General features: G+C 41.4%; 1 protein-coding gene across 1 annotated transcript; it reads right to left on the bottom strand.

Moving 5' to 3' along the window:
* Nucleotides 1–618: 618 nt before the first annotated feature.
* c1ql4b (complement component 1, q subcomponent-like 4b) lies at nucleotides 619–14,967 on the bottom strand. The gene is made up of 2 exons (XM_079265434.1): nucleotides 14,362–14,967; nucleotides 619–907 (listed from the first exon to the last, which is right to left on the bottom strand). Exons 1-2 carry the CDS (start codon nucleotides 14,899–14,901, stop codon nucleotides 728–730), a joined length of 720 nt encoding a protein of 239 aa, XP_079121560.1. The 5' UTR covers nucleotides 14,902–14,967; the 3' UTR covers nucleotides 619–727.
* Between the last annotated feature and the right edge of the window lie 431 nt (nucleotides 14,968–15,398).

The following is a 15,398-nucleotide window of genomic DNA, read 5'->3' as shown; positions in this document are numbered from 1 at the left end:
CTCAGTATCGATATACCGTGTGTGTTAAGGGACTGTTACCAACAACTTGACACCCCCTCCCTGAGCAGGAGCTGCAGAATGTGCAAGTGAAACTAACAGCAACGTGATGCTTTCATGCTTTAACACAAGCAGAAGGGTAAACACACACGTACGCTCGCACACGGCCATCAACACAAACATCCAACACACTTTATGTTTATGGTGTTGGCTGTATTATCAGCTACCATCAATATATTCATGACTTTTCTCATTTGGAAATCCATCTCACAGTGAAGGCGAGAGGCTGTAGCCAAGTACACACACTTTGATTTACAGTCTACATTCAGAGATCATTTCAGTCGATTTCAGACCGGTGGCTGAAATGGTCATCTTGTGTCAGTGTAACAACTGATGGGAGAAGTTCAATTCGTGTGAGCTCGCCTTTGTGTGTAGCCAATGTATGCATGTTTTTTTTGTCGTGCGTACACACATTGTACATGGCACAGAATAATGATTACACTAGTGTGTGTGTCAGAAGTAAATGTTAACTGGTAATGTATACAATACGTTATTCATTTTTACACAATTTCTCTATTTGTCAACTGTGATCGTGTAATTACATGTTTGTGTGCTGAACGGTATTGAAATGACAGATGACATGAAGGAGGCATGGTGGTGTTCGATGAAGAAAGGAGAGGAAACTTTTTGCTTGATTACAGAGAGAGAATATATAAATGTGAGTATACTGTCAGTCAGGGTATATGAGGAAGCCAGAGAAGGTGCTGTATTTGTTGGTGTTTCCGCCGTGGACTTTCCCCCCGTCGAGCTGTACGCACACTTCGTCCCCGACATCCAGGTGCAGGATGACACTGTTGGAGGCATAGTCGTAGTTCTGATCTGCATCTTGAGCGATTGCACTGGCCCTCACCTGAAACAGGGACCAAGAAAAGATGTTGATAGGATGCAAAGATGGAAAGAAAAAGGAAATACGGTCAAGGAAGTGTCTTGTGATCTTTGTTGAAGGTTCTTACAGTTAACATGTTCTGCTATATTTATATATCTTTGGCATTTTTAGCCTTTGTTGAAGAGATTAGGGAGGGATTTTTGTATCAAAGGTCCCTGGAGATGCTGCAACTCAGATGGCATTTTAACCCGTAAGTCATACTGCATATGTTGTGCTTAAATATCTTTAAAATCGAAGTATTTTCAAACCACATGAGGAAAAGACTTGATGCTTCTACCTGAGTTTTCGTTTTAGTGATGTGAAAAACTATAATACAATACTGAGCTTGATGGGAAATGGTAACTCTCCACTGACATTATGTGATTGTTTTATGCCTGTTAAGAGCTTTTTGAAGAGCAATTTCGCATCCAGTTAGAACCTCTGCATATTTTACAAAACTGCTAGACTAGGAGAGAGAAAGAGGTTGGATAAAGTTGGAATGTGGAGCAGTGTTTAGAATTTTAAATTTGGGGTGATGATGTCATTTTTATTAAACAATGTATTTCATGAAACGCTCTGAAAAGTGGCTCAAACTGAACACCTGCCACTCTCATTATAGATATCTGACAAAAATATGGAACTTTTTTGCTCAGATGCTGATGCTTGGACCAGCATTTTTCAACTTCATCACTAAATTGTTACTGAGCCATTTCACTCAACTAAAAAAAGGTGTGACTATTCAAGGAAAAATAACACAGCATGCCCACTACATACTACACACTTTATAAACACTATTGCGGCATTTCCTATTTTATGTATTCTTCTTTATTTTAGCATTGCTTCAGAACATTTATGTCAATAAAGTTCATTGACTTAATAATAAGAACTACAATCAAATGCATAAATTCAAGAAAACAACATTTTGGCAAAGCAAGTGGTTTAGACCATATTACTGCTGAACACCTTAAATATGCTCGTCCGAGGTTAGCTCCTCTCCTCGCTATTTGTTTTACTGGCTTCATGATTCACGGCTTGTTACCAGACTCAATGCTGTCTGTTCTCTGAGTGCCAGTCATTAAAAACAAAACTGGTAAAGTATGTAGCCTAGAGAATTACAGGCCCATTGCTTTGGCCAGCGTCCTGTCAAAAGTCCTGGAAAGAATTCTGCTGGACAGAATACAGGACTTCATCACCTCCACAGATAACCAGTTCGGCTTCAAAGCCAAACATGGCACTGACTTGTGTATATATTCCTTAAAGGAAACTGTAAACAAATACAGAGGTCAAAACTCATCACTTCTTATGTGTTTTATTGATGCCTCCAAAGCTTTTGATCGTGTTAATCATAGTAAATTATTTTTTAAACTGAGCCAAAGAGGTGTCCCCACATACACAGTAAGAATTCTGGCTTACTGGTATGCGCACCAGCGTATGCAAGTAAAATGGGGTAAAAGTGTGTCAGCCCCATTTAGGGTTAGCAATGGTGTCAGACAAGTTCAGTTTAATCTGTATATTGATGATCTGTCCAAGCAACTGAAAGCCTGTACTACTGGTGCATGATGGGTAATACTCTGGTTAATCACATCATGTATGCAGATGATCTGGTGATCTTTAGTCCTTCTAGCGCTGGTCTTCAGCAGCTCCTCACTATATGTACTGTGTACGGTGTGGAACATGACATCAAATACAACGCCAGTAAGAGTGCTATCCTGATCTGTCCAACTAAAGAGGACAAATGTCTAAACTTCCCTGACTTCAAATTGTCTGACAATAATCTTGGTGTCTGTAGTGAAGTAAAATATCTTGGTCATTTTTTAACAGAACACATGACGACATTTCCAGTTAATGTCGTATGATGTATGCACAAGCAAACAGTCTCTCACGCAAGTTTGGTCTGTGTACAGATGGAGTGAAGATGTCTCTGTTCAGAGCATATTGTACTCCACTCTACACTGCACACTTGTGGTCAAACTACAAAAAAAAGAGTCTACAGAGACTTCAAGTAGCGTACAATGACTCCATGAGAATATTTTTAAAGAGACCGAGATGGAGTAGTAAATGGGATCATACTTCTTTTAACCAACATAAGGTTTAGCACCACACGCTACCAGTCCCAGCTGCATGTGACGACATTGGTACAGCTGTCTCTTTGTAAGGCATTGCTAGGCCTATGTACTTTGATTGTTTGTGTCTGTCTTTTTATGTATCTGTCTGTATGGACCCCGAGTCTGAAATAAAGTCTATCTATCTATCTATCTATCTATCTATCTCTCTATCTCTCTATCTCTCTCTCTCTCTCTCTCTCTCTCTCTCTCTATCTATCTATCTCTCTCTCTCTCTCTCTATCTATCTATCTCTCTCTCTCTCTCTCTCTCTCTCTCTCTCTCTCTATCTATCTATCTATCTCTCTCGCTCTCTCTCTCTCTCTCTCTCTCTCTCTCTCTCTCTCTCTCTCTCTCTATCTCTCTCTCTATCTATCTATCTATCTATCTATCTCTCTCTCTCTCTCTCTCTCTCTCTCTCTCTCTCTCTCTCTCTCTCTCTCTCTCTCTCTCTCTCTCTCTCTCTATCTATCTATCTATCTATCTATCTATCTATCTATCTATCTATCTTCTGATTGCTTTCATGTATATGTGGTAATGGACGTATGTAAGATGTAAGATGAACGCTTTTCACTGATTAGTTGCCAATCTTTCATTGGGGGAAACCACTTTATTTAGTGTCATCCACGCGCCTCTACAAGCCTCTGCTCCCACAAGCCTCTCTGCTCTTATTTGAACCGTTGGTCCTCTCTTGAAGACCCAAAACCCAAAACACTACCGGTAATCATCACCTGCAATGGAGGAATATTCACCACAGCCATCTAATTACTGGGTTGAGGGAAAAGTCATAGCAGAAATATGACTTATATTATGTCATCCAGTGATCTAATCTAGATTGATTAATACGTATAATTCTAATCGAAACTGACAATCCAGTGTTTTTTGTTGTTGTTATAGGCGGATGATTTATTGGGTTTATATATTTCATCTTATCACAGTATCTCACCCTAAACCAGTCTGCTCACGTTATCTGGATGTAACCTGAGCCATTTTATTTCCTGTTTCATTCTGTGATCTCAGTGTAATGTCATCAGTACAGATGCCTTCCTGTCCACTGGGTATAGATGAGATGTGCAGTGATCTTTGGCCTAAAACCTCCCATCTGAGAGCACATCCTTTCTTAGCCGCTATCAATTTTTCCAGAGGATTGTTGCTCTCACACCTGATCCACCTGTTGCAGAGGAGAGGCTGAGAGGGATTGCAAGGATTGCATCAGGGAGGACCAGTTCAATTGTCGAACAATTACAGCGAACACGATGAACGTGCAGACACACACATACTGGCTGCTGCTGATATACGGACATTGGTTTGTTGCAGCTGATCAATGCCACAATATTATGGCCATATTATCTGGTTAATCACATCATGTATGCAGATGTTCTGGTGATCTTTCGTCCTTCTAGCGCTGGTCTTCAGCAGCTCCTCACTATATGTACTGTGTATGGTGTGGAACATGACATCAAATACAACGCCAGTAAGAGTGCTATCCTGATCTGTAGAACTAAAGAGGACAAAGGTCACAGGTATTCAGCTTTGCAAGGGTGGCATATTTTCACCTTTTAAGTTGGTGCGCTTAACTTGATAGCAAACAGTTGCCTATTTCACACACATCCAGTATACGGAACAACATCAGCATTCATTAGCATTCTGTTTGTGTCCGAAAATGATGCTGTTGTTAAATTCGAATTAGCACCTTATTTGTCAAACAGGTTAACAAATATATATTATAATATAGGTTGACAAAAGTCACCAAAGAAACACAAGGAAACTGAAATATGTAATGCTGTATATAATGCTAAACATGGACAAAATGCATGGACAAGGACAAAGACAGTTGGACCACACCACAGCCTCGTAATGACCAAACAATGTAATCAACAGCCCTATAACACGACAACAAGAGCTTGTCATTATGAGCTTCATAAAACTGGCATTAATGTCTGCCTTCCAGAAATTGCCGATAGTCAAATCCAACCCGCTAAAGATGCGTTAGCTGGTGTGAAGACAGCAGAACCTGGAGCCTGACACAATGTTTCAAAAGTAATACGGTCTGGAGAGTCATTCTTCACTCTTTTATCTACATCTAGACAGGTTGATGTGTGTGGATGTCTGATTAAACATGATGCTGGGTCTGTAATGATACGAGCAGCCATTTGAGTGGAAGTCGTTACAGCTGACGATTACTGTACATGTTTACAAAGCAGTTAACATGAATGTGAAACTGCATTGACTGCATATTCCAAGATCATAATGCTTCTTTACATGTTGCTATTGAGGAGAGGTTTCATTATGGCCTGGATGAAGTCATACACCTGCAACAACCCACACAGTTGCTAAATGTAATTTCATGTTTCGAACTCAAAGAATTGTCTTTTCTTCATTTCATCGTGGATAAAGAGCTGTTTTTATGACGAATAGGGCAGCTGTTTTCATTATTTAGGGGTTTCTGTTAAAGTAAAAAAAATTTCATTGGGTAAGCCACCGACTATTCAAGCAGATCCATTTAATAGAGGAAAATCAAGTACACAACCACAAACATATTAATGAATGCAAATATGATGCCCTCACTCCATCCTTGTCTTCGGCTCTGACTGTTCCATCATCTCCACCAGTCATTAAGCTACCCTGACTCTCTTGTCATCACTTACACAAATCAAATAAGACTATCAGTCTCTCCCCATCATCCATCAAATGATACGTTTTTTTCCACCCATTTCATCAATTCAACTCAATTTATTTCTCCATGCATCCATTTCTTCAATGTAGCGAAGGTGAACATTTTCATCCCTCTCATCGAGACAGAAATGAATCGATACATTTCCGTTGTTTTAATTCAACTCACATCACGCCATTAATTGTTGTCTCTCCCTACACCTCACGCCCCTTCCATCTCCTCTCCCCCATTCGCTACCCCATCGCTATCTCTTCATTCTGGACCCATCTATCCATCTTTTTGTGTCCTTATACTCTAATTAGATGCAGGTCACGCACACATTTTGTCTCCCCCGCCATGGCAGTGTTGGCGGGAGCAGCGACTAAGTGTGTCCCTGTCCGGTCTAAATCGGATTGATTAACGGCGTGCTGCTGTGGCAGGTCTCCTGAGGATCCCCTCCCCCCGCCCCCCATGCCTTCTTCCCCTCCCCTCCTCCCCTCGCAGTATATCCCTTACCCCTCTCTACCTCCAGATGTGTCAGGGCGGGCTATACATGGCGGCAGGCTACAGTAGTTAGTCGTCGGATAGCCATGGCAGCTCCCTGCCTAATAGGTCTGACTCCTCAATAACTCCATACAATCACAATAAATGGGGGCACAGGATAGCCTACAGTGGTCAAATGGGCCCATGAAACACGAGCAGGAGGTCAGGATAACACACACACACACACACACACACACACACACTACATCCACCTCTCTCTCTCTCTCTCTCTCTCTCTCTCTCTCTCTCTCTCTCTCTCTCTTTTGATAAGAGCAGCTCTTTTTGTTTTTTATGAATCTCAAGTGAACACCTGAGAAAAACCACGCAGTATATGAGACATTTTGTTATTTTATCCTGTTGGACTGTTTTTCTCTGAAGGGACTACCTCCCCTGAGGAGACCTAATAGGGTTTAGGAGAAATATAACAGTAAAGAGAATCTGACATCTTGTACGTTCAACATCTGTCTACACGGTTGAGCGGCAGGATTCCCCTGACGGTATTTTCAGCAGTTAGAGGCTGCCAGGCTGCTGTAACTTCCTAGGAATACAGTATAAGATTACAATTAAAACTGGTATCAGCTCTGTATAGTGCATGGACAGCATTATTACAATCCATCACTATCCTATCGTGATTAAACTACATGCTGCACATTAAAAGGACTGCTGGGTTCTACCTGTATCACCCATGTTTAAGAGTCATATATAATTTGCAGCAGTGATATTCACACCACCTCACTGAAATGCCTTTTAAACATCAACATCAGCTAATTATATTTGCCTGCCAAAAGGCCACAATGTTATTTATGACTTCATATGGTTGACTTCCTTATGAGACACGTAGGTTAACTTAGACTCGAGATGCTGACATTTAATGTGTTATGTTCATGATTAATTCATGGTTGCATTCTCCTCCATATAGTCACCCAGTTTACACTTTGTATCCACATATTTTGAAGAGATATCATTGCCACAATGAATCATGAATCAGTCATCTGAGTTGTATTCAGCTAAACAAAATAATGTTGTTTGTATCAACAATTTACAAAATATATATATATAGCTGCAGTAAAACATTTAGTTACACACTGTGCATGAGTTTTTTGATTTTATACTCCAGTACATTTATCTGACAGACACAGTTACAAGCATTTTTCAGTTATTTCACTGATAAAGATTAAACTACCTGTAGTAAATCATGTAAAACTAGCTCAACCAGCTACAAAAGTAAAATGTTTTTTATGCATTCATGCATCAGTATTGAGACTCTAATGATTAATAGTAATATATCATTCACAGGGGCCATTTGTCTGTGCAAACTTTAACTGTGATACAAAACACTGTAGACACAGTGTCAAATCTGACAAACTGATCTCACATTTTTTTAAATATGAGGAAACCAATTGCCTTGAAAAAAAACGAGGTCAATTTAACCATTATTTTAAAGGTGCTTACTTTAAGGTCATACTTGTTATTTCTAAGTGTACACGACTGAGATCTGTGCTTTTTAGATTTGGATTGAAGACTAAAGTGAACTGCTGTTGTTACATTGTTGTATTTTCTTTAAATATCGAAATACTTCCTCCACCACTGTGGAATATATTTTCTTGAACCGAGCCCGAGCTGTTGACATTGCAGAGCTTTGTGACACTAAAACCAGCACAGATGTATCTGCAGTTTCGGCTGTCAGCTACAATCACAGTGAAACCCTGTTTTCTTAAAGTGCACAGGAGGCACCGGGGCATTGGAAACAAGGCAAATCAGGATTATTGTCAACAGTGGCGGAGATTGATAGCGACAAGGGAGTGAATTTCTGTCTGTTGGCTCAACGCTGTTCTGACTTGATCTGCTGCTGTTGGGGAGAAGGGAGACCCGCGGGACAATGGAGAAGATTACGCTGCCTCCACTTTTCATTAGGGGGCAACATTAAATGGGGAGAGAGCGACACTGAGAAAGGTGGAAGAGAGAGCAAGAGAGAGGAAGAGAGAGCGAGAGAGAGGAAGAGAGAGGAAGAGAGAGGAAGAGAGAGGAAGAGAGAGCGATATAGAGGAAGAGAGAGGAAGAGAGAGCGAGAGAGAGGAAGAGAGAGCGAGAGAGAGGAAGAGAGAGGAAGAGAGAGCGAGAGAGAGGAAATTGACAGCGTAGAAATAATTCACAGACACTACTAAATGCTCAATAAAATCTACATTTTCAGATGTGATCTTCTGATTTATGTGACATATTTAAGGGCTGACATACTGTATTTCAAATTTATGCAGCCAAAGATTTTCAACATTTTTACGTGTGTTGACCCAATATCAAAGTTTATGTGCATAATGTTTATGTCTCAGCTTTGTCTCTTGATGGAAGGAGGGCGTGTGGTAAGGAGAAAAGAAGGATGCGTCGTGAAAAAGAGTAAGTGAAAGTAGACATTTGGATAAGGACACACAGATGGGTGGCAGGCTGCATGCACTTTTAACAGTCTAAGCAGAGGATTCACTGAGTCAATGTATAGGGGGGCTTTGAGTGATGGGGAGGGAGCCTGTTGGATAACAAACTGATCAAGTATGCCTGCTTCGGAGCGGGGGGGGGGGGCTCCATGTAGTGTGTTATTTTTTTCATTTTTGTTTTGTTTCACAGTGGTGCCTTGATCCTCTGGTAATAAAACTGACAGGATTCATTCACTGTGATGTACAGACCTCTCAGAGCGGAGCGAGGCGATTGAGACGGGGTCTCTTAAACTTACCTGAGGGACCTCTAAGGGTGAACTGGGAGACAGAAGAAGGACAATTGAAATGGCCCTTTTTGTTAAAGCCGCTGTGTTCGCTCATCCTCCGCCCATGTGTACCAGCCTGAGGTACCCTGTTTCTATTATGCAGGTCGACGTGTAACCCGACGCGCTGCACTGCAGACTCACACTAATTGGCAAACTAAATGTTAATATTTTGCCATGACACTCAAGACCCAAGGTGTCAAGATGTTGATTAAAAAGTCTCTAATTGGCTCTAGACTGAAACCTTTGAGGGTAGAGGAGATGCCTTAATTGGATATGAATGGGTTCTGTGGATGGTCTACCTGCAGAGCACCAGCTAGACGCAAAGCCTCAGCCCTGGAGTTACATTTTAGTATTCCTTTATGATATATTGTTTACTGTCTCTTATCAACTCTGTGTGTTTTAAAAAAGGTGCACAGGGACACAAACAGAAGGTCATTTAAAACCTGTTCACAGGGCAGAAGTTAATATCCCTCTTATTCTGATATACTTAAAAATGGTTATCCAATATGCATTTTGCCTTTATTTATGTCAGCTCTGCTACTATCAAACACTGCTGTCGATGAAAGAAACAAAATCCTGCTTCCCTGATGAGGAGAAAATAATGGTATAATGGGGAGGCAAAAGGGAAAGCACAACAAAGACGCGACAAAACACAGTAACAACCAGCCAAGTCGTTTTCGTCGGCAGAATATAATGGCCTCAGCCATTATAACAGAAACATGTCGCCAAATAATAGCTGTGTGCATGAACATGCGCATAAATGTGTGGTTTTTAGAGGAAAAGACAAGAAGAGAAAACAAGGGCAAACTGCAGGGCACATGAGAGGACCCATTCTGTTTTCTCTTAAAGAAATGCTGAGTAAAGGGGTGGACTATTATCCTTGAACACAAAATGTTCCCCATCATAATTGTGTCTAATATTAAAGCAATGTACCGCACAGAAAATTTGTCTTAATTAATAATTACTCTCTCCGCCACACCACACACAAAAAAATGGCAACAAAAAAAAAATAAGTCCAATGAAGTGTCACATGAGGCCCATGTTGACACCTTGTCTGACACTTCTACCTCCCACAGAAGCCACATCACACCTACATACTGGCGAGCCGCTCATTTCCTCTAATTGAGCCCAAGCTTGTCATCTCCACAACTTTTAAGTGATATGTTAAAAAAATGTAATTAGCTTTCGGAGCCTACGTGATTATGTACTCTACACACATAACATTATCGGTTTCTGGATTGTCTGTGCTGCTGGTAGCCATCTTAAAAGTAGCCTGCTAGTAGTCTGCTAAATCCAAACCTTGACTGCAAAGCTTTACTCTCCACTTTTAATTCATCTTTCCTTCTTACATTTACGCCTCACATTTTTAAGGCTGAGCCACTGTGTTGCGCTTTAACAAGGCACTGCTTTGTCCACCAGTCCCCTCTTCCAAGTCAGATCCAACCTAATCCCACTGCCACATAATGAGGTCAACAGCAGACGAGATGATGAAATGCTACTGTGTGTGTGTGTGTGTGTGTGTGTGTGTGTGTGTGTGTGTGTGTGTGTGTGTGTGTGTGTGTGTGTGTGTGTGTGTGTGTGTGTGCACCACAGACCGAGCGACTGACCAGCCCAGTTTCTCCCATATTGGACCAGCTATAAATATTCATACTCCCTATCCATGCTCATCGCTGTAAAGGGCAAAGTACATATTGGTGGTGAATTATATATCCATTGAAAAGGTCATCGACTTCAACACCAATCTTTTGATGAGTTATGGGACACGATGAGTGACGAAGATTCCTTGCATTGTGTGATTCATCTCTGCAAACTTGGTGCAAACTTGCACAACAGCTACACATTTCTTTCGCCAACAGCTGGCAACGTGACTCTGATTTGTTTAATATATGTCAGTCTTATGCCATCTCCTCAGCTCCTCCCTTCACCAGAGCACATAGGACACTCTCATGTTGCCTATTCTCTCATCCTCCTATGTCCACTCTCCTGTGAATATCCATCCATCTCTCTGTCAGCCCACTTGTCTCCTGCCTGTCCCTGCAGTGATCTCTCCTCGGGATGTGTCTTATTCTCAGCTCCCTTTGACAAGACATTGATTAACACAAAGCATCTCAGTCTGACAATTGTTATACATACACACATACACATGCACCTACACTTACACACCCATGCTGCGAAACACACTGTCGACTGCCATACCGAGTTTTAAAGGAATAGTTTGATATTTTGGGAAATGTGCTTATTTCCTTTTCAATGTTGCTGTTATTTCTGTCTGGTAAATATGAAGGCCTAACTGGAGCTAGCAACATGATAGCTTAGCCTAGCTTCTGTAATTCCTGTGTTAAAGGTAAATGCTCATCTTTACACTTTGGTTTTTGCACAAAAAACAAACAAGATATAATGTGTTATTTCGCTGTGTTTGGCAGTAACGCAAAAAGCGTGTTTCAGTATTTAAATTAACGAGTCGTGTGGCTAACGTTAAGCTGTTGATGGTGAATACAAACATCTAAAACAAAATACAAAAATATCAGATTTTCTGTTTCTACATGTGTCAATACAGAATATGAGATGTAGGTGTGGAGGCGTTTGCAGATTAATGAAATTATAATTGAAAGAGTGATGTACCGGTAATTAATTACTTTTGCAGTTGGGTAATTGTTGAAAATGTTCGCATCTCGAAAATTGACAAACTTTTTCCGTGTTATTCTCAAGGTTTTCCTCATTGACCTAGCTGGTTCAGAGGAGCACTTGTCTATTCACTGAAAAAACATCAGGTGCAATAAAACTGTGAGGGCAAGATCAGCACTGAATTGGGTTAAATAATTTAGTTGATGGAAAAGATAATTAATGCGGAAGGAGTCAATAGCCAGTGTGGACGGTAAAAGTCTGTGTGTGTGTGTGTGTGTGTGTGTGTGTGTGTGTGTGTGTGTGTGTGTGTGTGTGTGTGTAAAAGGAGGGGCACAGGTGGAGGGGAGAAGATCTCATCTAAAGGCTATGAAAGATTTATCAGCAAGTGAAGACAGGAATGACAATGTCTGTGAAGGCACGCAACAAACCAAGTCCTCCAATTATATCTGGCATTTAACTGTCTGTCCTCTTCACTTTGTGCACATCCTGTCAAATCGACGACATTGGGAATAACTGTTTTTATGGACTTGATCGGGCACAAAAAGGATCTATAATACAATGATTTGTGTATTTGGGAAGTCTATAAAACCAAAGGAGTAGAATATCTCATTTTGAACCTGACATTTTATTATCTAACCGTAGCTGTTTGCTCCTACAGTGCGTTATTTTGCAGAATATTTCAAGAATATAAAATTTCCAGTTGAATGTGGTAAGCCCACGGGTCAAGGAACAGCCAATTCATTTGAAAAGAAATGTATATCATTGCAAAGTAAAAAATTGTGAACATTTTTCCAGTTTTCTCAAGAACTATTGCACTTTAATTTAGATTTTAAAAGCTGGCACATCTGTGTGATTTGATGCAGAGATGCAGTGGATTGTGCAGCCTTGCTGGAAGTGTTCCACATGTAACAAATTGATTAGTTGTTTCATTTAGTTTTCACATTCTCTTTTTCCAGCTTTTCAAATGTACAGTAAGGATTTGCTGTTTTGCATCATTGTGAATTTAATATCTTTGGATGCCGGACTGTTGGGCAGAAAGAAACAGAAGATATCACCTTGGACTCTGGAAGCTCATCAATGGCAGGTGATAAGAACCGGCAGACGATGGCATGTGTCTGGCTGCAGCTTACACCAACACCAGGGTCAAAAACTGAAGAAAACCTAAAAATGTTTTTTCACACAACAAGGACCAGTGCTCTAATGGAAAATACTTTCTCCAACAAACTGCAATGCCCAGTGAGTGTCCAAACTGTGGACTTTTAAAAAAAACACTTGCATTCTTACTGGCCCACTCACTGTATCTAAAATCTTCTAAGACGTAAAAGAAGAATCAGTGAACAGCAGCCCAGCGGGTTGACGGTCTGCTCAGAAGCAAATTGCTGTCCGTTCATGTACCGTGTAAATTATGTGAGAAAAGACTGTTGAACACTCAGCCGTCTGACTTGTAACAATGCAAAGCATGTTCTTTCTTCTCTGGTAATCCCCAGGACGTCACTCTTCTGTTCTGCAGCACACATGTCAGAATCAGGGCTCCTCAACAGAGTGAGGGCTTAGCACTTCAAGCTTGTCACGGATCTCCAGATGGAAGCATTCAAGGCTTTGTGCCAGGCATTTGTACTTGTTTATTTATTCGTGTTAAAGCCAGAGTTCCTCAGAGGACAGGAGCCAGCTGTTGCATTTTAGCTTTGTTCCACTGGAGGATTGTTATCCTCTTGATCGCTTGGCTGTCACTCTCTCTCTCTCTCTCTCTCTCTCTCTCTCTCTCTCTCTCTCTCTCTCTCTCTCTCTCTCTCTCTCTCTCTCTCTCTCTCTCTCTCTCTCTCTCTCTCTCTCTCTCTCTCTCTCTGCCTTTGTGTGCAAGTTGTGCAATTGATTACAGTTTTAATTTTCCATGGTAAGTTGTTCTTAGTCTCTCTTTCTACTTTCATCCTGCATTTGTTTCCTCTTCTTTGTCCTCCAAAGTAAATGAACAACTTTGAAAAAAACTAAAAGTTTTTTAATGTTTTCTGATTAAATTGTATGAATAGAGGGTTGATAGATCCTCTCCACACACGAGTTAACATACAGCGCGAGTCATTTAATTTGAATTCTACTCAATTAAAACAGAATTTTGATTATTTTTTAGATGTTTTGTGGAAACTTTTGCTTTAAAATGTTCTTTATCTGAAACATACAAATGATGCTCTCAATGCTCAGATGTTGAAAAGTACTTTTTTTTCAACATGGTAAAAAAAGATTGGTAGTCAAACTATTTCATCGGGGGAGGTTCAATCCCCGGCTCCTCCTTTCCAAGAGTTCTGGCACAAGACACTGAAGCCCAAGTTGCTTTACAGAAGCCCACTACTCCTAATGCTGAGGATGGGTTGAATACAGAGGTCAAAATCTGTGTTGATTCAAATTAATCTTTTTAAAAGGTTAATGTTCTTTGTGCATTGTCCATGTTCAAATAAAGAAAGATTAGAAAACACTTTTATTTTTTGTGACTTTTGTGTTTTATAACTGTTTTGGAAGTATCAGTTCAGAAGACTGAACTATAATATATATATTATATGTGTCGTCCCTGCATTTTAAAAGAGTTGCTGTTATTGTGCCCATGGCACAGGGTGATACGCAATCACTCTGTGCATGTTTCTAGAAAAGGGTTTTCCCACTTTTTGTTTGGTTAACACCTGCAGACTGAGAGTTTGTCTCAAAAGGTGAAAGTTTCAGATGACAGTATCAGAGGGACACTTCATACACACAAAGGACTCACAGACACACTCACCTGTCCGTTCTTCTTCAGGTCAGCCCACATGCTCGTCCCGTCACCTCCTCTCATCAGGACGTGGTAGGTGAAGTAGTAGATGCCAGGCAGAGGGCAAGTGAACTTGCCGGTGCTCGGTTCGTAGTAGTTCCCTACGTTGGTCACAACATCATCAAACTTGAGTATTTCACTCCCTTCGTGTTGTTTCCGGAGGCCTGCGTAGAAGGCGATTTTGGGACTGTAGAAGGATGGGCCGTAGCCTCCGGGTCCAGGCCCAGGTGGACCAGGTGGGCCGGGCTTGCCGGGCTCTCCGGGGGGCCCTTTAGGACCTGGAGGACCAGGAAGTCCAGGGGTCCCTCTGAACCCCTGTTTACCCCTGCGGTTTGAGAAGTCTGGGGGCTGAGGGGAGACGGCTGTCAGCTCTCCCTGTGGGGGGGTGAAAGTGTCACACACCATCTTGCAGCTCCCAAGCATCTCGAAGTGCGTGGCCCCTCCTCCGGACCCTCCCCCCTTGGTGGTGTGGACCAATAGGGGAATGGCCACCAGCAGGATCAAGACCATGGCCACGCCGACTCCAGCCCCGATGACACGTTTCTTGCGGCTGAGTCGGGAGGCGGCCAGCGTGAGGAAGTCCTCCTCCCCCTTCGCTGGAATGGTTGTGCCGGCCAGGCTGAAGGCTGAAGAGTAACTACTGGGTTGAGAAGATGGAGGAGAGAAATGTGTGATTGTGCGGGGCAGAGATACGGGGGACTCTTCTAGGAGAATGACAAATAGGTTTTTCCATTTCTTGGTATTCAGAACATTTGTTTTGTTTCAGTTTCTTCTGGTTCACAATGTCAGAGGGCTGTCAACCTATCTAAAGATAATATATTATTTTGCGAGACAAACATGAAAATATATTTAAATATTTTTTCAAAAATGAGCATCACCGTTGAGATGTTGATTTTAGGCAACCTTTGTTTTATCCAGCTCTCGTGGAGGCTCTGATGAGAAGCTTTCAGTTGATCAGGCAGAGGGCTGTCAGGAGGGGTCTACAGTATTCCCACTGGAGCTCATCT

This window comes from Melanostigma gelatinosum (assembly GCF_949748355.1).
Source record: "Melanostigma gelatinosum genome assembly, chromosome: 3".
Taxonomy (NCBI): Eukaryota; Metazoa; Chordata; class Actinopteri; order Perciformes; family Zoarcidae; genus Melanostigma; species Melanostigma gelatinosum.
Note: the sequence above shows the minus strand (reverse complement) of the source record. Positions and strands in the feature narration are given on the sequence as shown.

Coding starts and splice junctions, on each gene's coding strand:
- c1ql4b (XM_079265434.1), bottom strand. CDS start 14,901: ATGGTCTTGATCCTGCTGGTGGCCATTCCCCTATTGGTCCACACCACC. Junction 908..14,361: donor ACCTGAAGAAGAACGGACAG/GTGAGTGTGTCT, acceptor TCCCTGTTTCAG/GTGAGGGCCAGTGCAATCGC.